The following is a 22,199-nucleotide window of genomic DNA, read 5'->3' on the forward strand; positions in this document are numbered from 1 at the left end:
CAGTCTCGTCAGGGTTCACATGAAACTGCCTTCTGCTAAGAGTCTCCGTGGCCCGTTTCTGCAGGGAGGAGGAGGATGATACAGCATCGAACCACATTGCGGGGCCAGCGTCCACACAGAAGCTGACTCGCCGGCGCCTCCGAGGGATACACCAGGCAGTCAGCTCTCCGCTGCAGGATGCCAGCAGTGAGGGACGCAAGCCAGCGCAATTCAGGGGCGTTAGAGCAGCGAACAGTGGCGGTGCGTCGCAGGCAGTGGGTGACGAGGGACCTCTGAGCCGCCCCGATGGCGACACGGCCGTCAAGAACTGTGTGGTGGTGGTGTCTGTGGTGAGGGACGGTGACGAGGCAGAAGGGAAGTCGAAGGACACGGTGGGAGGAACTGAAGGGGGCATGGCGGATGAGGACGAAGACATGGTGCGCTCGTGCGACAGCTCCATGCAGGATGAGTCGAGCCTGGCATCAGCAACCGACAGCCAGGCGTCATCCAGCGACGGTGAGCGCATGCGGCGAGCTCTATTCCCCCGTTCAGAATGTTCTGATGCCCTGGTATTCTGTTGAAGTGCATAAAAAAAAGGCTTCAACACTTTCAAAATTCTGCTGGAAATGAGTTGGCGTCGGTCAGAGGCATGGCTTGCACTACTTTTGATTTCTCTGTGGTGCTCAATGCCACAAGGTGCATCTTTTGTATTCATATATCATATCCTATCATATCTAGGACAGGGATAGGCATGATTGTGCACCATGGAGACTGTTGCACTTCTAATCGAAGTGGACCCGTGACCCTAATGCCACGCGTGCTCGGCTTGTGTGTGTGTGTGGGTCATATCGATATTTGAGACTTCAGAGGTGCAATATATATCTGGGCAAAGCATTCGTGGCGTTGCAACTTCTGCCTCCTACTTTGGTACTTGGTAATTCCAGAGATTATTTGCATGCTCTTGCCGGGTGCATGAATGTTTTGCATTGCAGCATTTAATGGAGTGGCTTCCGGGTTCTCCATGTTGATCTGTATTTGCAATTTTAATTTGCTCTCGCCACCTAGCAGCTAGTGCAAGCAACTCAGCTTTCAGGGCTGGTCGCATTTCTCTCCGTGAAGGGCTGCTGGTGCAGTGCTTGCCGCACCCATTTCTGGTTATATCTACGAAGCACTGGGACAAAAAATGACGCTTCCCCTCTGTGTGGTTAGCCCAATAGAAGGACAGAAGTATAAATGTACGTTCTCACTGTTATCTGCCAGAAGTGTACTACAGTTCTTGTGAGAGCATTATGACTTCAGAAGAACTCTAAAATATATGTTGGTCAGGATGGTAGTTTGTGGAAACATTTTGCTGTGGTTGACTGGCACCTTCCAGTAGGCAGTGATATGATTGGTAATAAATAAAGGGAACAGTTTTTTGTAATTATGCACAGCACACATTTGCTTTTCTAGTATTATTGGTTGACTTTGCTTTGGTGTGCATAAGTTCTCTTGCCTTCAGGAGAGCACTGTAGGAAAGGCCTGATGATGCTTGTGAGCAAGATTTCAGTGATGCGCAATAGTTGTGACCAGTGCACATAAGTTTGAAGATTGTGATCACTGGATGAGGCAGTATCTCATCTTCTATACCGCTGATGCAGAATGATTGTTTGCATCACATTTCTTTTTAGTACAAAGCTTATGTGTGTGGCCACCTTAGTCGCTCTCTATTATATTTGCTGTGTGCATTAAATGACAGCAATGTTCCCCAGCTAATTACGAAGTAGAACATCCTGAACACACTGTTGGGCCTGAGTACACAACCTGATTGATGAGACGTTTCACAATGGATTGCTGCCGATTCGTTTAAAATATGTGGGAATCTTGAAGAAACGGACATCTGTTGATTTACTCACGCACTCCAGCACATATGCGAGCACACACCGACAGACCGAGGAGAGTTTGCAGTCAAGAATAAGGCAAAGGGGAAGTAGTCTGTCATTTAATCTTCTGGAAATGTTTTAAAGCAAGTGGAGAAAAAATTAGCAGTGGCTTAGCTCGGCTATGCCAGGATATATGTAGTGTGAGTTAAGGTTCAGCTAGTTATTCTTAGGTTTCCTGGTTTTCGAGGATTAGCTGATTGTCATACTTATTGCTGCTAAGACGATTTCCAATCCAATCGCGGTGGCCCCGGCGCGCCAGCTGTGCACCGTGAGACGTCACTGCTCCTCGCGCATGCGCAGCACGGCTCTCCAGGAGCCACGCGAAACTGCTCAACCTCGGCCAGTGTAGCTCACGCTACAAAACATGCTTCCTCGGTGGGACCTGAACCAGCAACCTTCGCAATACCGGTGCAATGCCATACCAACTAGGCTTTTGGGGAGGCTTTGCCCCTGTCCACTTTCTTTGGTATTCTATGTAAATGTAATGGTTTCCTGTGCTTGGGTGGGGTATCCAGCGCTTCTCTGACTACTTTGGGTGAAGGGACCTTCTTTTTAATTTTTTATTTATTTATTTATTTAAAAATACCTTACAGGCTCTATTACAGAGCTTGGAGTAAGGGGGTACATAGGAAAAAATGCTAGTGGGTGAAACTTGTGCCACATTACAAAGCGATACACTGGGGCTAATAACAATGATTGCACAAATGACAAGGAGGGGTTACAGGCAACAACAAGAATTTAACAGTAAAAAAAAACACCATGAACAAAAACAATTGAAGGAGTTTATGCAATGTTATCGAGATAGATGTATCATTGCTTGTTCGCAAAAAGTTGCATGATTAGTTAAATTAACAATGACGTCGGGAAGGTCATTCCAGAGTGCTATGTCACGAGGCAAAGCCGATGAATGAATTTTTTTTTCCAAAGTTGCGTGTGATGCTTCGTTGATTGTTTAGCCGTTTAGACATGTGCAATGGTGCTGTTAGTTGGAAGGGTGGTAGTCTGGGTGCGTGAATACATTTATGAAGCAGACTGGAGGGCAACTCTGCACTGTATTTCTAGATGCTGTAATGAAAGGTCATGTTTTATTTGTGTGATGCTCGAGGGGCGACTGTAAATGCGTGAAATGAACCGCGACACTGTTTTGCACAGCTTCTAGCTGGTTAATGAGGTAGGCTTAGAAGGGGGACCATATGGATGATGCGAATTCCAGCTGCGGGCGAACAAAGTTTAAGTAAGCTTGTTTGCAGACATTACCTGGCGTGTTTCGTAGGTTTCGATGTAAGTATCCTAGTGTTTTTGAGGCGTTTGCGGATATGTAGGTTACATGTGCTGCCCAAGTAAGATTAGAGGTGAGATTGACGCCAAGGTATTTATACGAAGATGACCGTGACACATTGGAATTATTCAAGTAGTAATCAAATGCAACAGTTGATGTTTTTCGACTGAAGGATATTACTTTACATTTAGATAAATTTAACGTCATTTGCCATGCACCACACCAGTTGTTAATGAGATTAAGGTCTTTCTGGAGAGCAAGGTGGTCATCGGTACTAGTTATAGGACGTACAGAATGCAGTCATCATTGAAAAGGCATATTGAAGAAGAAATATTAGTTGGATGATCATTAATGTAGATTAGAAAAAAGCAGTGGCCCCAAGACTCTACCCTGAGGCACTTAGGAGGAGACATCGGAAATTGGAGAGGAAGAGCTATTAACCACAATAAACTGCTGTCAAAAAGACAAAAAGTTATGGATCCAGGATCCGTAATTAAATTCTTAATTTAATCTTTTTAATATATATATATATATATATATATATATATATATATATATATATATATATATATATATAACCCGCCGCGGTGGCTCAGTGGCTAAGGCGTTGCGCTGCTGAGCACGAGGTCGCGGGTTCGATTCCCGGCCGCGGCGGCCGCTTTTCTGATGGAGGCGAAAAGCAAAAACGCCCGTGTGTACGAGATTTCGGCGCACGATAAAGATCCCCAGGTGGTCAAAATTAATCCGGAGCCCTCCACTACGGCGCGCCTCATCGCCTGCGTTGCGTCGGCGCGTTAAACCCCCACAATCAATCAATCATATATATATATATTAGGGCTAGGCATCGGTTAAAAATTTTGATCCGATTATTTGGTTGTGTTGGTTTTGAAAGAAAAATGACCAAAAATAGTATTTTAAGAATATTTATAATACCATAATAGTGCTCGTTAGCCGGCCTGGTCACACATACTCCAGATGAGGTAAGCACGTCATTCATGCGGGCGCTGATGTGGGCGAGAAGCTGATCACTGTGTTCATCACTCACACTTTTCTAGAATCAGGAACATCGGCAGTTGCAGAAATTGCAGAAGCCAGTTAATCATGGTTTACTTACGACAGAGTTCGTTTATACAACGACCAAATTGTGCAAGTGCCCACTCACTGATTTTGTACTGTGTAAATTTATATTAAGATAGCCACTTTCTTGTCTGTCTAGGCTCTGAGGTTACAGTTGTAATCACTATCATCTCTGAGCATACTTGCATCGCTTTATGTTGTGATGTCAGGCGGGTTATTTGAACAGAAATGTGATCCTCGACAGGCTTGCGCACAATTTCAACACGGCACTCTGTTTCGTTTTGCTCACATGGCTTTTAACCGATTATTCGGTTAAAAAATTAATCGCAACTTAAAGCATTAATCGATTATTCGGAGGTTATATCGATCAATCACCCACCCCAATATATATATAAGAAAAATGCTGCAGATTGGACTAACGATCATGTGCTGTGGCACAGTCACCATGCTACTGCTGTGGGCGTTACTAATAAAGCAATTTTCACGTAGTCCATCGGCACACAGTGTCACTTTGGAGATGGCTGGTAATGAATAAAAATGTAAGTTTTCCTTCCTATAGAAAGATATCAATCACACCTTCATTTAGGAGTTGTATCCGGTTGATAAGCAGTGCAGGCCACCCACTTCGAGGAAACAAATTCCCTAGCACGTTGCATGGAAAGGTAAAAAGAGCAAAACAATATTACCTCTTCCTTTGTCTTCCCCGGAACTGTTCATTCGATGCAGTTTGTATTCTCACTGGGTCATTGATATGCCTGCAATGAAGCGTCTGTGCAGTCTGTTTTTATTCGAAGTGGACTGTTAGAACCCGGTCATAAAAAAAGTTCAGGCCCAAAGAACTTCAGTTCCATACTCCAAAATAGGAAAAAATGTTCCCACCAACTGCTGCACCTTTTTCTGAGCGCTTGTATGTGAAAGGCAAGAGGGCGATGTATTTATGTTTACAGTGGAACCCTGGACCGGGTTCCACTGTAAATACCGGACCGGGAAAACAAAATTTTTCACCGTACCGGGAAAACAAAATGTAACAACCAGGAAAACACAGTAGTGAGGAAACCTTCGAAAATGCACGAGAACAGTGTAGCTTTGACTTGCAACCATATATTTCTGCAACTTTGGCTTTCGAACCTTATAAAACTCTAGAATGTAGGATTGTCACTTTTTGCAATTGCAAAGAAACACCACGTGTGGTGTTTCCCTGCAATTGGTGTTTCCCAGGTCCCTAACTATGTCGATCGACTCTCTTCTGTGCTGGCTGCCTGCCTACTGCGTTTACTACGTCAAACTTTTCCTGAAGGGAAAGTGCCCCCGTTTTCACGGTGCCATCAAGGCACGACAAAGTTTGTGGTTGCAAGTTCAACGTTCCCAAAGCTTGAAGTGCACGATGACGATGAGAGCGCGTGCTATTCTTGCGGTGGTGCTTAATGGCAAACACACACTTCCGGCATTCTGAAGTTAAACTTCCGTTGTAAGCGCAGTGATGATGGTGATAGCATAGAGTAAATTAGGGCCATCTAGTGGTGACGAATGGGACTCTATGTGAGCTGTGCCTGGACTAGACAAAAGCAACGTAGCAGACGGGAAAACGCAGCACTGGGGAGCGTAAGGGCAGGGTTGTACTGTATATACTTGTATTACCGTACAACGTATTGTGTATCTGTCCATTCATAAAATGTATTTACTAAGGCTGAATTTACTGATATTCTCATAGCACAAATATGTCTGCTCGTTAGTCCATCAGTTGTCTTTCCTTTTTTTATTCAAGTGTGATGCAAACAAGTTAGAGGCGGTTCAATCAAAATTTGTTTCGTGCGCACTTAGCAGTCCGCCCCCAGTGCTCAAAGTATATGCAATGACGGGGTGTAGGAATTAGTTTAATGAATGCAGTTTTCGCATAGACAGGAGCAGTACAGTTGTGTACATTAGGCTGTCCGGCGTACAGTGCTTGTGCGGACATAAGCGTTTATTAATGCTTGAGAAGTGAGTCCCAGTTGGACTCGTGCAGTAGGCTTGTTTACAGTGGTGGCATTATTTCGGTCATGAGAAGCATAGAAAACGTGAGCGTGTCCGTTACCACTGACTGCCAGTCAACATAGCGCTGCGCTAGTGCATGGTGTTCGCCGATTTATTGTTCTTAAAAAAGAACTTTGGCCGATGAACGCCTTATTGCGCTAGGTAAGCTGCATAACTATGTTCATCACCTCAAATGCTTTAGTGCCTGCAGCTCGGTTGAAGTGATTTTGGGGCCCAGAAAATTTTGCAGCCCAAAAACGTTTTCTTTTCCACGAAAATAAACAATACTTCGCTATTATTACTCATGTTTTTTTCCTGTAAGGTTTAGAGGGCTTCGGGATAACACGTTTTGTTTGTGTTGCCGTTGTGTTGCAAGTGCATGAACCCAGGCTGAGGGCAGCAGGGGAGCCCATACTTGTAGCTGGTCACCCCCCAGTGAAAATTGGTATTATTGTTCGGGACTACATTTGGGTACAGATGTATGCCAGTTGATTCGCAAAAACACAAACAGTTTTCCCCCGTTTCCTTGATTGCTTTACGTTGGTAAAAATTGTAAGAACCAGGTCATCGTTCAATGAAAAGCTGACACATGGTGCGAGATGGTGCACCACTGCTCCTTGAATCGCAAAGATCAAAACTTGAAGGTGGGGTGGCGGGGGTAATGGACTTGCTGTGGTGGTGTTTATTCTAGTTCACTGTAGTGGCATATCCCATTTACTTGAGCTGGCCCTTATTGCCCTCTTTAGAAGAAATTTGTCTGAATGTGCTGAATGTCGTGCCAGCTTGGCTGGACCAGGGGCTCAGGGGATGCTACGTGAGCCAGAGCTCTTCGATGTAGGCAGTTGCGAAACTCCGCCTCAAAAAATGGCCCGCACCTGGACCTCCCCCTGCTTTAGATCGTGCGTACCGTGGCGCCATTGCGGCCGCCGCATGCACTATCCAAAGAACAAACCAATTATTCAAACTGACAATTTAACGTTAATTTTGTTTTAAAGTGCATAATTCTTTATTTTGGTGCTTTCGTAAGTTATTAATTGCTACCTTAACTCCGGTTTTTAGGTTGCAATTGTTTCTGCGTCCGCGCATCAGCCTCGAGCAATTGGCGCTTGTGCGGGCAGCACTCCGGCACAACATAGGTTCGAACTGAAGTACTAAATTTGCAGTTATCATTTGTCCTACAGCTCATTGTATGCCAAAACTAATCTAGTAGCCGATCAAGCGGCTCTAAATAATCAATTTCACCTTGCATAAAGCCGTCGAAGCGACTTAATTATTTTTTTACCGCCAGAAGACCGAAGAGGACGCGCAGCAGACGACAGTGCGCAAGCGACGTTTGACCCCACGGTAGCATTTCGTTTTTCTTTTTACTACTTTTGCCTCGTATGTATATAAAACACTTGCAAAGTTGAACACATTGGGCTCCTTGAGCATAACAACCTTACGTAAGCACTCAAATACAATTTTTCGCCCAGGTCATCGAGCGGCAAAAGCATGTTGTATAGTTTATTTTGTCACCAACAGATGGCGCCACTGTAAAGCAAGATCCACCCGCCGCGGTGGCTCAGAGGCTAGGGTGTTGCGCTGCTGAGCACGAGGTCGCGGGTTCGATTCCCGGCCGCGGCGGCCGCTTTTCTGATGGAGGCGAAAAGCAAAAACGCCCGTGTGTACGAGATTTCGGCGCACGTTAAAGATCCCCAGGTGGTCAAAATTAATCCGGAGCCCTCCACTACGGCGCGCCTCATCGCCTGCATTGCGTCGGCGCGTTAAAGACCCCACAATCAATCAATGTAAAGCAAGATCCAAAACAGTGGACCAATCGTAGGGCCACTTTATGATGTATGGGGCCTCTGGGGAGTTTCGAAACTCCTATATCAAGTAACTCTGACGGGAAAGGCGTTGCGCTGCTGAGCACGAGGTCGCGGGTTCGATTCCCGGCCGCGGCGGCCGCTTTTATGATGGAGGCGAAAAGCAAAAACGCACGTGTGTACGAGATTTCGGCGCAAGATAAAGATCCCCAGGTGGTCAAAATTAATCCGGAGCCCTCCACTACGGCGCGCCTCATCGCCTGCGTTGCGTCGGCGCGTTAAACCCCACAATCAATCAATCAATAACTCTGACGGGAGCGTCGTGCCCTAGTTGGCTAGCCTAAAAACTGCCTGTTAGCAACCTCTCTTAATCTCGTGGCGTCTCGCGACAGGTGCACTTTGCTTGGGATTAGTTGCTGTGACCGGAACAGCTCACTTACGCACGCACCCGTGACCTGCTCATCTGTCCTTTCAGCTGAAAACAAAGTGGATAAGGGGAAGAGGAGGAGGATAGCTTACTGGAAAATAATTACAAATCGAAACATCTTTATATGCCGGAGGCATTGCAAGCTCAACCACTCATGATTCACGGCCCATGCTTGCAGAATCGCACTGTTTCATTCCTGCTTGTGCCGTTCCTCACAAATAAGATGGTTCATGAGGGGCGAATGGCGCTCTTCTCGTCCCATGCTAACGATGCGGAATAAGAAGCAAATATCATCATGGACAGAATTCTTTTACATTAATTAATTTAGTCAAACTTTTGAGAGAGCAGGCAATATTGCACCCTAGATAGATGCATCGAATTTTAACGGAAAACAAGTTGTGTTATAGGGTCAGTGTGCCCACAGAGAGACGCAGGACCATTTGTTCCTACTTTGGAGTTGGGACCATTTGTTCCGGGACCATAAGTTCCGCTATCATAAGTTCCGGGACTATTTTTTCCTACACCCATTAGAACCATGCACAAACTTGCCTAAGCAGCGCATGAGCACTGCATGAACGTAACTGCCTCTCTAAAACAGAAATCTTAGGCAAGTCTTTTTTTCCTCACAACCTCAAGAACCTGTCATCTTGGTCAGGGTATCATACGATTTCCAGCTGCCCAGACTAGCTGCTCCACCAAACGATGAATTCAGTGGCTTTCCTTTGTACACTTCTTGAAGGTGCTGGAGATGTATCAGTCTCGTCGAGGCAGAGTGCTTTATTGCTATCGATAATTTACTCTGCCTTGACGAGACACCGAGATTAAGTGCTGAGATGAAAAAAATCTCAGCCTGGGAGCAAGGGAAAGTTGTGCTGCAAACTTGCATGCACCAACCATTGTGGCCGTTTTGAACATTGTTGCCAGACTATGCCACAACCTTGGAGTTGTGAATAGATGTTTGTAAATGAGGAGGTGTATAGGCAAAACCTGCAGGTGTGGAGACATGCTAAAAGTGAAAATATGCGCATATGTGGGATCGTGCGTTGCAGGAGATAAAAATGAACACAAAAGACAACTGTGAAAAGTCGTATTCAGCTTTTGTAACAGTTTTAAACGAACGCAAGCGGGCCGCGAGATACTGGAATGTCTGCTGTAAGTGCATGTTGACTGCCTCGCTTGTGGCTTACACACAGTCTTGCGTATATGTCGACTTGCTTCACGCTTTTTCTCTGGACAATTCTGGCTTGGTGCTGCTTCCCCAGAAAGCAACATGTGCTCACGGGCAGCTGCACGCTGTCTGCAAGGCAACATGTTCTTTTTTTATGATTCTTAGTGCCTGTCAGCTCGGAACAGAATGGTGCAACTCTTAGTATGGGTACATTTGTGCTCAATATGCTTTGATGGCACATTTCAGAGCTACGATGAACACTTACAGGGGTCATGAAGACAAAATACATGTTCATTAAAAAGACTGCCTTGTCTCGATAACAATTGTATTAATTTTATAGCAAACTTCGAACAAATGCTGGAGATATTAAAGAAAACATATGAAACAGTGGCGACTTCCCAGCCACTTTCATGCAACTTTTCTATGATGTCACTAAATTTTTGTGCAATTGATGGCCGTCGACCTAAACCACCACTAAGACACACACGGCTGGTTGATTGTAGTGGAGCCTCCAGTTCCATTTGATCGCATCACTTGAATGCTGATGTGCAGCTAACGAACTGATAAAAAAATTTAGTGCTGGCCCAGTGCAAAATTTGAAAGTTTTTCAATACTTGTTGCATTTTTTTTTCCCCGGTTAAAAAATGTCTTTCGTGGCTGGAATGGAGCTGAGTGATGTACTGAAGACTAGTTCTTTCGAATTAAACAACGTTGTATCTTGTCTTCATGGCCCCTTTAAAAAAAAGATTATGAATCTGCCTTTGACCATGCAGTCGCTCCTGGCTTTTGCCTGTATCTTGGCCACCAATGCTGACTCTCAATGCTGTGTCTGCTGCGGAATATTGCATTTTGCCATTTGCCTATAGGCATGAGACTTCTGGTTCCGTGACCTTACTGTCATCGTCTCCACAACACCACCTAGTGTTGTGGAACGAAAGGGAGGAAGGTTATGCAAGTTGGAAGAGAGAGAGGTGGAGAGGTTATGCGTTGTCAGTGCGCTCGTTCATTGAGTAGCATTCAGTGGTGACATTGCAACCTTACCTGGTAGTGCCTACAAAGTCCATGGCTGCTCGAGGGAAGCAGCGGTATCGTAGCTCGAGACACAGATAGAAACAAACAGCTTCTAAAGGGATTTCGTGCTTCTCAAACTCTTACAAAATTTCTGATCATCCCTAATAATGGTAACGATGTCAAACTTGCCACGACCGCGGCAATGCTCATAATTCATGTAATTCATGACTCTAGTAATGCGTGAGTGCGTTTGCTTCTTGATCAGGGTAAGGGTAGCGCTTCCTTGTGTGTATTTTGGGAAGGGAGAGAGGGCTGTGAACTCACTGCTCGCAAGAAACTGCGAAGTTTCTAGCTACCAAGATGATAATTAGAGCATTGACTTAGCCTGCATCGCACAGGGACAGATGGATAGGTTACTGTGCACCAAGGGTACTTGCGTAGTAGCACTTCGTAGTGTTACTCGCACTCCTTTTTATATCTCAGATAAACTTTGGTGTTACATTTCTATTGCTGCTTTCAATTTTTATTCATTGTGTAGTGAAATATTCCCACAACATATTCAGTGTATACACTGTCCTTACCAGTTGTGTAACAATGTGTGTGCATGCAAAAAAAAAAAACTTAGTAACATGAGAAGTAGCAATAGCAAAGAAATAGTCTTAAAACATCTGTTGTTGGCAGAGTTTTGTAGAAACTGGCACCACAATGTAATGTCGTGGCGAGAATGCTGAGTATCGTGCAGGTTATTGGAACTTTTTGTTCACGGCTTTTGAATGGAACATCCCACGCCGTTTTTTCTCTATCGCTCGCTTCAATAAAAACCACAAAGGCTTTGTTTACAGCGTAGTGTACCAGGGGCTGTGTTTACTAGGGTCTGGCAACAGAACGGGAGCAAAACTGTTTACAAAGCATGGTTTGCAGCGTTTCTGTGTCAGCGTTTCAATTTACATTGACGAGTGATGTCTGTAATTTTTGCCAGAAGTGCTAGGCTCCTCGGGCAAAGAAGACTTGTGTTTCTAGTGATAGCAGCCGTAAGTCAGCCTCTCCGTTTCCTGTACTCCTGTTCTCAGTCTCTGCTCTTTAAAGGTTCTCGCGACGTAGTACTCGCTCTCGCAAGCCTTTATACTACACTGAGAAATCAGTTATAGTGCTGATAATAGCTGTTTTTCTAATTAATGTCGGGTCTGGTCATTTGCATTTAGAGCATCTTCCAAGAGCTTGAAAAATCTTCCCATTCCATCGTGATGCGTGGTCTTCACCGTCCTTATTTTTTTACTTTCTTGTTGGGGGATGACTATCCCCTCATAATTGGAGGCACAGTCAGTCTGAATCTGGTGAAAGACAGTATGGAGCCACATCTGCTGTTGTTTATTGTTTCATTTTTTTTAACTGACACATATAGATAGGCTAAGAAATTCCATGCTTCGAAGGCATATCTTTACTAAATAATTTATTAATTTTTGTTAACTGGCATAGAAAGATAAGCTCCAAGATCCCATGCTTAAGAAGGTACTTGTGATCACATGTAATCCCTGTCCAGTTTGGTGCTCTTATTTTTCAGTCATGCTCTCATGCCCTGGCATCTATTCATCAGTCGCTCACTTTAGTACTTCGTAATGAGTTCATGTACTAAATAAACCAGATTTTTTTTTGTTGCATAAATCCCATTTGACAGGTTACTGAGGAGGTTTATTATGACCCTTATTTGATTTTGTGAAGGTGAAAGAAAGACCATCTATTGATGAAAAGAGCTATTTTAAGACGCCTGCCATTTGCTGGAAGGTCCTTCCAAACTGCCCTGGCCTTAGTTTACCTTTCAATGACTGCAAAGTAGTTGACCGTTGTAGCTATAACACCAGCTGCTTATATAATGCACCAAAGGCTCTAGGTTTGGAACAATAGCTTGGTTTAATGTCGCAGTTAACTTTTTGTCTTGGCTTAACCTGAGCACTTATCTACCGACTTTACGAAACACAAAACGGCACAATAAACGGATTTCGCAAAGTACAATGTGCATGGTTTTTGTCTAGGCTTCAAGACCATGCAGTGGAAGCTTTTCAGAGCGTGCTTGGCAGAAGGCAGGGAGAGCGCGCTCAATTTTCTGGTACAGCTTTAGGGTACAGTTGAGGTTGTGCACTGACTTTCATTTTCTGGTGTTCAAGGCCCAATTCTTGTGAAATTCTTCAACGCAAAAGGTTAGCATTGCTATGAACGAATTAAGAATATTATTCCTTTTTAACTCCAGTGTAATTTGCAATTGTTATCGTCATCTGTAACCTGGTAAGGACTCCCAGCAACAGTATCAGTGTTCATTGCAGAGCAGTGCAACTTTCTGTTGAATTGGCGTGGCTGCTTAGAATGCGCTGTTGGGCTGTCTTTCTGCTCCAAGCACAAGCACACTTATTTACACTTGGTTCGTGCACTCGTATAAAATCTCTCTCTCTCTCTCTCTCTCTTCCTCTTCCAGCCGGGGCATCCGCCAGGCAGCAGAAGGGTGGGAGATCAGGGAAGGCGGTGGCAGCAGCTGCACGTTCTCCCAAGGTTGCTCGCCGCAGGTCGTCTGGGGAGACCCTGTGCTTTGAAGGCCCCGCAACGCGCCGGCGCAGCGTGAGGCTGCGGAGCGGCGACAAGCGGCGGGGCTCGAGCCCAACTCGGCCCTCTCCAAGCAAGAAGTCGCGGCCAAGGAAGACGCCAGCGAAGAAGCCGCCGCCGCCGCCGCAAGGAAAGCGTGCCGGGAGAGGCTCGAGCACCGAAGAGAAAGCTGCTCCACCGCAGGAACCGGAAACGGTGGCCGCTGAGGAGTCCGAGGAAGAGCAGGACGACGACGACGACGACGCGATGGACACGGCGAGTGCCAAGCCAGAGCTGGATTCTGTGGGCTTGCCCGATGCTGGGGTAGCAGTCGAGGAAGAGGAGGAGAAAGTGAGAAGGGCTAAGAACGAGGTAGCTTCCTCGTGTAAGCCAGGGAAAATGGAGAAGCAGGATTCGGTAATGGAAGATGCAGGGGTGCGTGTCGAAAAGCAGGCACTGGCCGGTGCTGTGAAAGCTCCTGTGACGCATTCAGTGATTATTGCTGTTGAGGGTGGTGAAGTTGCCAAGCAGGACCAGAAGGAGGATGTGTGTTTGCTGGAGAAGCAGCCGCTGGACGGAAGTGAAGAGGAGGAGGAAAAGCCGAAGGTGAGCTGAAGAATCCTTGTGTTTTCACGAGTGCCGTCTGTTGTTGTTTTTGTTGCTTCTTACTCTCGAATATTATTGCACGTACACTCAGTGACGTTTCGTTCGGGGAATTTTCCCTTTTTGGGTGCCTTTGCAGTCGTAATTTTGGCCACAAGGGAAAATGGGAATCTTTAAGAGATGCAAGGAATTTTTGGAGTCGTGGAGTAAAAATGAAAAATAATCTTTGTAAACCAGAACTCACGTCATTTATTGCTTTATTTTCTTTTAAAAAGTTCCCCTTAACACTTCATTGGATTTATGTCCAAATATCCACTGTTGTGTTCCCGCAATCCACAAGCATCCAAGACCTCTTCCAATCCAGTTCATAAAACGGGGCAGCCTAGAGGAAAGAATGCTCCATGAGGAAGAGCTAATAAAGCATGAAGCGACGAAGCCTGTTACAAAAAAGTATTTCGGGAGCACCTTAGTCTGTTTGTTGTTAGCAGTTTCGGTGCTGACAAAAAATTACCTCAATTGCCCAACAATGTGTTGTTCTTTTTCATACATGAATTTTTTAACTTAGCATTAGCAAGCAAAGTAAGCATGCATTTGGTACAAAACCTGAAATGCATAGTCAACTGCTGCTGAGCGACAGGTGTAGTGTAATTTAGTTCACGCTGAAACTCTGATGATCTGTACAGCGTCTGCGTCCAGAAGGCCACCAAAAGTAGACACAGGTGGCGCTGGCTAACACCCAAAACTAAGCAGGAGTCAATGTATAGATTTATCAGCTGCAAAAAGAGAATGCAGGGAAATCTGCAGGGAATTCTTGAGAAACCTGCAGGGGAAAAAAATGTTAAAAATGGGGAATTCCTTAACTTAGAAATGGGAATTTTTCTTGTCAGTGCGGAACATCGCTGCGTACAGTTTTGAAGCCAATGCTGTGGCCAAGGACTAACAACCTATACTTTGAGTCCTTTTTTAAAGGTTTCTACGCTTCCAACATTTTGGGGCGGGAAAATATTGGGGATGCTTTAATGTCGTTCGGAAATTCAGCTTTTGTTTTTTTTAATAACAAAATTACTAAGGGCGTCCTGAAAGACGTCTCAAACATGGCAAATAAACTAACAGCTGAGGAAGCTTTAGCATCCTTTTTAATAGTTGCATTACTACCATTTGAAATGAAAGATGGCTTAGCTCTCTGCAGAATCACCTTTTTCAAACGTGCCCGCGTCAAATCCTTAGTTGCATGTTGACTGACACGTGCTTTAATTTGCAATAGGAGATCGCATAGTGCAATTCTGGAAATAAATCTGTTATAAATATTGTCTGAGATTTCAAGGTTTTTTTTATTTTAATATTAGCCCTTCAAAACTGGTGGTATGAACCTGGCTTGGCTTAAGGAACCTGTACTTGCGGTTTTTGCAAGTTGTGAATAAATTGCCTCTGGCCTCTGTTAAATGTTACTTTTTCTTCATAAAGTGAACGTGTTGCCTCCCCTTCCCTCCTTTCCTTCCCCCCCTTTTTTTTTAAGGAGCTGCTAATTGGCAGTACAGGCGACCACTCAACTCCGCCGTTTCCTGATGGGCCAACAGTTGTGGCTGCGGACTGTGAAATTTTGCAAAGCCAGGATGGTGCAACAGTTGTCACCAATCCTGTTTTACCAAGCTCTACTGCAGAGCAGGAAGTTATGCGAACATCGGACTGTGTGCCTCCCGTGCAGACGGCGAAAAAGGAATCGCGATGTGCTCCAGCAGAGCAGGATGCAGCGCCGGTTGCAGAGGAAAAAGAGCTGGTTGCTTCGGACGGCAAAAGTGAATCGGTGAATGCGTTGCCGGAAGAGACAGCTCCATTGGCCGAGGACAGAAGGTGCCCCGCTGTCGCTTCAACACCAGAAAGGACTGCGAGTGCTACGCCACAGCCGGCCACTGCGCCAGGTGGCGCAGTGTTGCAACAAAATGTGGAGAAGGCTTCAGTGGACGGTGTTGAGGCTGCCATGATGAGCCCTCCCCAACCTCAGCTTTCCAATCTTCCCGACTTCCCATTGTCTCCTGCAAACTCGTCGCCAATGCCTGATCACAAGGACCGGCGATACTACTGCAGCCCTGACAAGCGCAGCACGTCTGAGGTAAGCCTGCACCTGTTTTACTCAGTGGCACCCATTTCTCTGCTGGTGTTCCAAGAGGTCAGTTGTGGACAGGAATGCTGTTAAAGTGCTCTCGGTAAGAAGGAAAGAAAGTACAGGTGGTACACAAAGAAATATGAAAAATGGAGCCCACAGACTCTGATACATGCGACATCATTTGGCTGCTAGATTCAAAAGCTCTGTGCATGCGCTGGCCTTCCACACATTTGAGAGCACTGTCTGCCATTGATGGGATGCCTGATCAGGGAAGTGACACTGTATATTTTCTTCAGTTGCGAATTTAACACCCTGTGCTGCTGAGCAAGAAGCAGGCTGTGGGCCTAACCTTTCATATCTGACAATGTCCATTTTGCTTGTGGAGCGTCTCTTCCTTATAAGAGCCGTGCAGGCATGCTGCCATGCTGGTGCATGTTTATTCGAAAGCAGATTATGAAGTTGAGCACGAGACTATGATTGGTTTTTCTTTTCCTCTTTCGTAAAAACTTGTGTAAGAACGCATTCTTTTTAAAAAAGAATGCGTTTGATGTGCATGCCGTGGAAAGAAATTCACTTGGCAGCGCAGTGGTGTGAAAAGTGCACGTAAATAAATATGGAGCACCAGCTCGGTTGAACAGGCACTTGATTTAGCAGTAGGCTGTATTTTCAAACATAAACTGAGAAACCTGCGAAATGTCGCATGAGCGAAACTTCTAAATTCAGCAGCCAGATTGCGCAGCATGTATCGAAGGGTGTGCACTTTGCATTTCTTTGTATTCCCTCTGTTACATGCAAAATATGGCATGCTGGGAAAGCACCCAATTTCGCTAGAGTTGCAATGGCTGTACTTCAGTACCATATTTCTCAGTCTATAAATCGCAAGGATTTTTTGCGACTTAGTGGCTATGGAGAAGCAGAGGGCAAGAACTGTAGCCGTGGTGATTTATTTGCGAAAAACAACAAAATGGGGGTTTTGTGTTCCTGCATATTTGGCTGTGTTAGTTCGCCTAATGTGGTTTGTAATGCCTATTGTATATATGTAGCATACAGCAGATAAGTGCAACTTGCGTATGAAATTTTCCAGAAAAATGGCAGTTTAACAAGGGTCTGACTTGTGCAACAGTGCGGCTTATAAGTCTGAACATATATTAGTCGTTGATTGAGAATAGGCACTAAATTCTTACCTCTAAATCCTGCCCATGCACTGCCTTATTCAGTCAGAGAACCCAAATCTGTCAGCATATGAAGCTGCTGTTTCTAATTCATCAGTATTACAACATAACGTAGCATGCTGCAAGAGTCTTGAGTGCAATCAAGTTAATTGGCCTTTTTTTATTTTTTTAAGGGCAGAACATGACTTCCGTATCAACATACTATCTGAACAGTGTTGAGGTACAAGTCTGTGGGGTGTTTGCATTTTGATATCAGCATGTGGCTTGCCCTTTGTTAAGGGCGTGGTTTTTTCACTGTGCCGATGCAGAGTCCTGAGAAAGCTCCGCTCACGCCAAGGTCATCGAGACGCAGAACCCGGTGGGAAGACTCCGAAGCAATCGTTGTCTCTGAGCCAGACTCGGCAGCGGTCTCGGCTGTCAACTCATCGGCAGTGCCACCAGAAATTGTGGTTTCTGCACCTGTCGTGCCAATGTTAGTGGACAGTGCAGCTGACAAGCCTCAAGGCACAGAGACTCCCCCATTGCCACCACCAAAAGCTCCTTCCCCGCAAAGGAAAGACTCCACAGCGTCGCTTGACTCTGCAAGTCGCCCTGAAAAGGTAGGACAGTGCCTGCATTTTTTACTATCGCAGGGTAGCTGGTAGTGTTGTCCTGCTCACTGGCTTAGGCATAAACAAACAAACAAAAAAGAACTTGAAGCTTCAAGTGTCATTTTGTACTTCTGAAGAGAGGTGTGACCAGTGATTCTCTTACCTGGATTGAGCAAGGTCCCGATCGTTCTACCGAGCAAGCAAACAAAGCACGAGAACGCTGTGCCACAGAATCACATTATCACGTCTTGCCTAATGAGAGTCTAGGTTTCATTTTCTTACTATCCTTTCTATTCCGCTATGTCAAAAGCTTAGATATCTGGTGGGATTCAGGACTGACTGTGCCTATGGGTTGATGGGCCTTTGTTGCATTTGCTGCCGTTAAATTTTTGCCTCCATGAAGTGCACTAAACTTAATTAGAACTGTGTTGTTCAGTTCAACTGCTGTTTTCATTATTTTGCTGTGTTTAGCCAAAGTCTAGAGCCAGAGAAGTTCAGAGGAAACACAATAGTACATCCTTCATGGCCGCCTTGCAAACCACAGTACTGCTTTTGCACATTTCTTTCTGATATTGACTTCGATGTATGTCTTAGTGACTATTGAAGGGACAGACAACCGATTTTTGTGGAGGTCCTGTCCTTCAGCTCATATGAAAGCCAGCATTTTATATAGTAGGGTAACCATACAGTATTTATAAAACAGGCGGAAATAATTTCAATTTTGCATTGGTGGCGACATGTGGTGTCTAAATGTTACACTACATTACGTGTCCAAACATTTCCATCGATTTTACCATGTGATTCAAAAACTGCATGCAGGAATAGGAAAAGTTGCACATTATTGTTGTTTTAGCCGGGGACAAGTCTTTAAAGACCTCTTTTAATCTCACGTGCAGTTAGAAGTACGTTGTAGCACGGCTCACTGCCATGGTTGGCAGCATTTCTTTTGACGGGACACGTATGGCTGTTACATCTAAAAATTGCGATTTCAATAATTCTAGGGTGCTATCAGACAAATCGTTTCGGGTTAAGGTGTGTTAAGTGATGCCCTTTCATTTGGAATAAAAAAAATATACTCGCAAAAAATCGGTTCTCTCAATTTGCCTTTGTTTTTTGAGGGGGGTTGTTCTATGTAAGAGACATAAATGTACTTGCAATCTCATGCTCCTCGAAACAACCTTTTTTTTAATAATGAAGTTAGGAGGCTGAAATTTTCACAGCTTGTAAAGATTGAGCACCTCTGGTCATGCATGCAATCAGATTTCAAATAGCTGCTCCGGATAAAATGTTACGCAGCATGACTTGCGGAAAAAGTTCCTGTAAACTGACATGAAAAACTCTGGGCAAATTGCACACCCTAACCATTAACCTGACAAATGTAATTAGTAGCAGCAGCATTCCTTTGTGTCGTCTAATTATGTTGTGAGCAGTCGAAAATGCCATTGCTGGCTTCGTAGCCAACTTCTGGATGCATTATCTGAACCACAATAGGTCAGCCTGGATTAAAAGTTCCTGCCTTTTCTGACGGTGCTCATACCGTCTAATTAAGATATTAGTTATTCCCTTTCAGCTAGTCGGGTGCGCAATCATTATCATCATTTTGTTTACAGCTGTTAATGAGGGAAGTCTTGAGGCTGACAGAAGAGGATAGACATATTTGTGCATTTCGCACTGCCATGTGCTCAGTACCATTGTCTTTTTTTGCAGGTCAAATCTCGTTGGCGGCGCAGCAGTGAACTGGAGACGCGTGAGGTCACACCCATTCCAACTCTGCCTTCACCAGCAGGTCGTGAGACCCCCCCGCGGGAAGCACGAATAGCTAGCATCCAGGAAGAAGAGGCGCCTCCCACCGGCAACAGCAGGGACAGTGTCAGGAAAAGGGACCGGAGCCCTTCATCGAGCCACTCGAGAGAATCCAGGGAGCCCAGGGAATCTAGAGAGACCAAGGAATCTAGAGAGTCCAAAGAGTCCAGAGAGTTCAAGGAGTCCAGAGAGTCCAAAGAATCTCGAGAGTCGAGAGAGCCTCGGGAATCTAGAGAGCCCAGGGAGTCCAAAGAACCCCGTGAGTCCAGAGATCTACGAGAGTCCAGAGAGCCCCGTGAGTCCAGAGAGTCACGAGAGCCCAGGGAATCGAGGGAGAAAGAGCCCAGGGAATCGAGGGAACCCAGGGAGTCTAAGGAATCCAGGGAGTCTTCAAGAGAGTCCAGAGAGCCTAGAGAGTCCAGAGAGCTGAGAGGCAGCAGAGAATCCTCGGACAGCACTGCATCACCTAGGGAACCCAGGAGCTCCAGGGATGCTGCTGTGAGGACGGACACTCCAACCAAGGACAGAGGAAGCCGCACCAGCTCCCCCATGCGGTCGTTCGACTATGAGGACATCGAGGAAAACCTCTACCTGTTTGAGAGGTGAGTTCCGAGCCCATTCTGTGAGGCTTCAGACTGGGGGCTAGTACTATCACACGTCGCTGCTTATGTCAAAAGAGTAGCAGCATGCATACATGTGCGAGGTGCAGAAAAGAGTGAGGGCTGGTGCCAGGAAGAAGACGCGGGGTTAACACAGGACAGAAAGCATCACTGCATCCATGTCTTCTCTTTCTGCATAATTGTGTCCACACTGTTTAAGGTCGAGTCGCGCTTACACATTTGAGGGATGAAGAAAATTCGGGGGCAAAAAATGGACAATTCGTAACAGGACTGGAAAGCTTTGGAAAAGGGTTTTGTACTGCAGTGGACAAATGGGCCGCTGATGAATGGGTATGAGGCTTAAGAGGTGTTGTAGATTGTTGCTTGCTTCATAGGTTTGCAAGCATAGAGGAAGCTTGTAGATTTGCAGGCCTACAAAAAGAACAGTTTCACTTCTAAAGTGTTCCAATTCTAGCGGAAATTATTGTGGTTTGTGAGACTTGTAGTTGAAGCAAAAATTGTGTGCCTATATATATTACCGATTTGGCTTGCTTAAATTCTCAGAAAAATTCAGAAAATCCCTTTTCATATTTGCTGACATGTTATCAGAGTTGTAAAACGTCTACATCTAGTTGTAGAATCGCGGTACTATATGGTACTGGCACAAAATTTTTATCTCCTCTTCTTATTGTCTTGGTTGAGGCCTACTTCCTAATGACCCTGTAAGAGCACTTTTAATACTTGAACGCACAATAAATAATTTGATAGAGCCAGGGTATTCTGGTGAATAAAGGAAGCAAACTGTGTAATAATAACCCCAAAAATTGCTGTTGGTACCCCTTTAACTGCACGCAAAGTTTGACCCTAAGTTAGATGCCACGAAGGGCCAGTGGCTGTGGACAGCAGCAGCATTGCTTTGATTGACGTCTTGTTGGAGGTGCGAGTATGTGTGGGGGATCTCCTCCCCCTCGTGGGTGGCAGGCGCAAGACGAAGAGCAAGAAGGAGGTGCGCCGCATGATCTGTGACTGCACCCTCACCAAGGACGAGAAGGACCGGGGCATCATGGGATGCGAGGAGGACTGCCTCAACCGTCTGCTCATGATTGAATGGTCAGTTCCCTCCTTCTGAGCTGCTGCTTTATTTTTTATTAATATTTTTTAAGGCAAATGGCGTGAAAGGTTTGCCCATAAAACCTCGATAGACATGGGATGGTTCACGCGTGCATGTGTGAATGTACAGTCAGCTACGAGGTCAATGCAAACAACACAACCCAAACTGAGAGAAGGGTTGCCACTACTTGACATTTGTGGGAAGGAACACGTAAACTTGAGTCTCCCCGCTAATATTTCTCTGCTCATGTTTTGGTTGTTCCTGAAAGTGTGTGTTAACTGCTAGGAGTTTTGGAGAAAGCCTTATCTTTAAGCTTCCCATAACAATGGACGTGCGGCTATGAGCACAAGCGTGTTGATTTATTGTGCACCCTTGTCACACACTTATTTGCCCTCACCCAGCCCTTTGCACCCCCCCCCCCCCCCCCCTCCCCCCTTCCCTTTGCCCGTTGAAGTTTTCAGTGGGTGGGCAAGGCTACTGCCCCCTTTTAAATGTGTGAGTGTTTCAGCGTTTCCAAGTTTAAAATTGATTCTTTGGGTTTTTTTTTTTTTATACTTCCATTTTTCTCCTTACGCTTTCTCTTCACCACCCCCACCTCCATAATCCCCCTTCAATTTCCCTCCCGTTACTTGTTCAGTAACTGTCCCTGTAAGTGTGCAGTGAAGGAAATATTTGGCGCCATTAAGTGTAATTAACTGGCACGGAATGACAGAATGCTCAACCAAATGGTGTCTGTAACCTCAAACACTGGAAGAACTAAGCAGCCCGTTAGCATACATGTAGTGGATATATAGCATGCAATTGTACAGCGCACATGAAAGCTGTTTGCTCTCCCTAGGAGTGTTGTTCCCCTGCGGGAGTAGAAATACTGTGGTGTTTTTGTGGCAACCTTTGACCCCAGTCTTTACAGCTATCTTTGAGCGTGCTACGGTTGGATTTCTTTTTATAACGCAAAGCCTGCAAGG

At 45.3% G+C, this 22,199-nt stretch overlaps 1 protein-coding gene across 6 annotated transcripts in view; it reads left to right on the forward strand.

The window, feature by feature from the left end:
- The window catches only part of LOC144170366 (uncharacterized), an 87,130-nt gene that overhangs the window by 35,954 nt on the left and 28,977 nt on the right, over positions 1 to 22,199 (forward strand). For all 6 annotated transcript variants that reach the window (XM_077700126.1, XM_077700132.1, XM_077700129.1 and 3 more), the window contains 6 exons: positions 65 to 495; positions 13,149 to 13,858; positions 15,372 to 15,965; positions 17,440 to 17,730; positions 19,429 to 20,126; positions 21,105 to 21,233. In XM_077700126.1, coding sequence (XP_077556252.1) covers positions 65 to 495; positions 13,149 to 13,858; positions 15,372 to 15,965; positions 17,440 to 17,730; positions 19,429 to 20,126; positions 21,105 to 21,233 — 2,853 coding nt within the window. The remainder of the gene's footprint in view (positions 1 to 64; positions 496 to 13,148; positions 13,859 to 15,371; positions 15,966 to 17,439; positions 17,731 to 19,428; positions 20,127 to 21,104; positions 21,234 to 22,199) is intronic.

Source organism: Haemaphysalis longicornis, unplaced genomic scaffold, assembly GCF_048455015.1.
Source record: "Haemaphysalis longicornis isolate Haplotype H1 unplaced genomic scaffold, Haemaphysalis longicornis Haplotype H1 scaffold_2, whole genome shotgun sequence".
Taxonomy (NCBI): Eukaryota; Metazoa; Arthropoda; class Arachnida; order Ixodida; family Ixodidae; genus Haemaphysalis; species Haemaphysalis longicornis.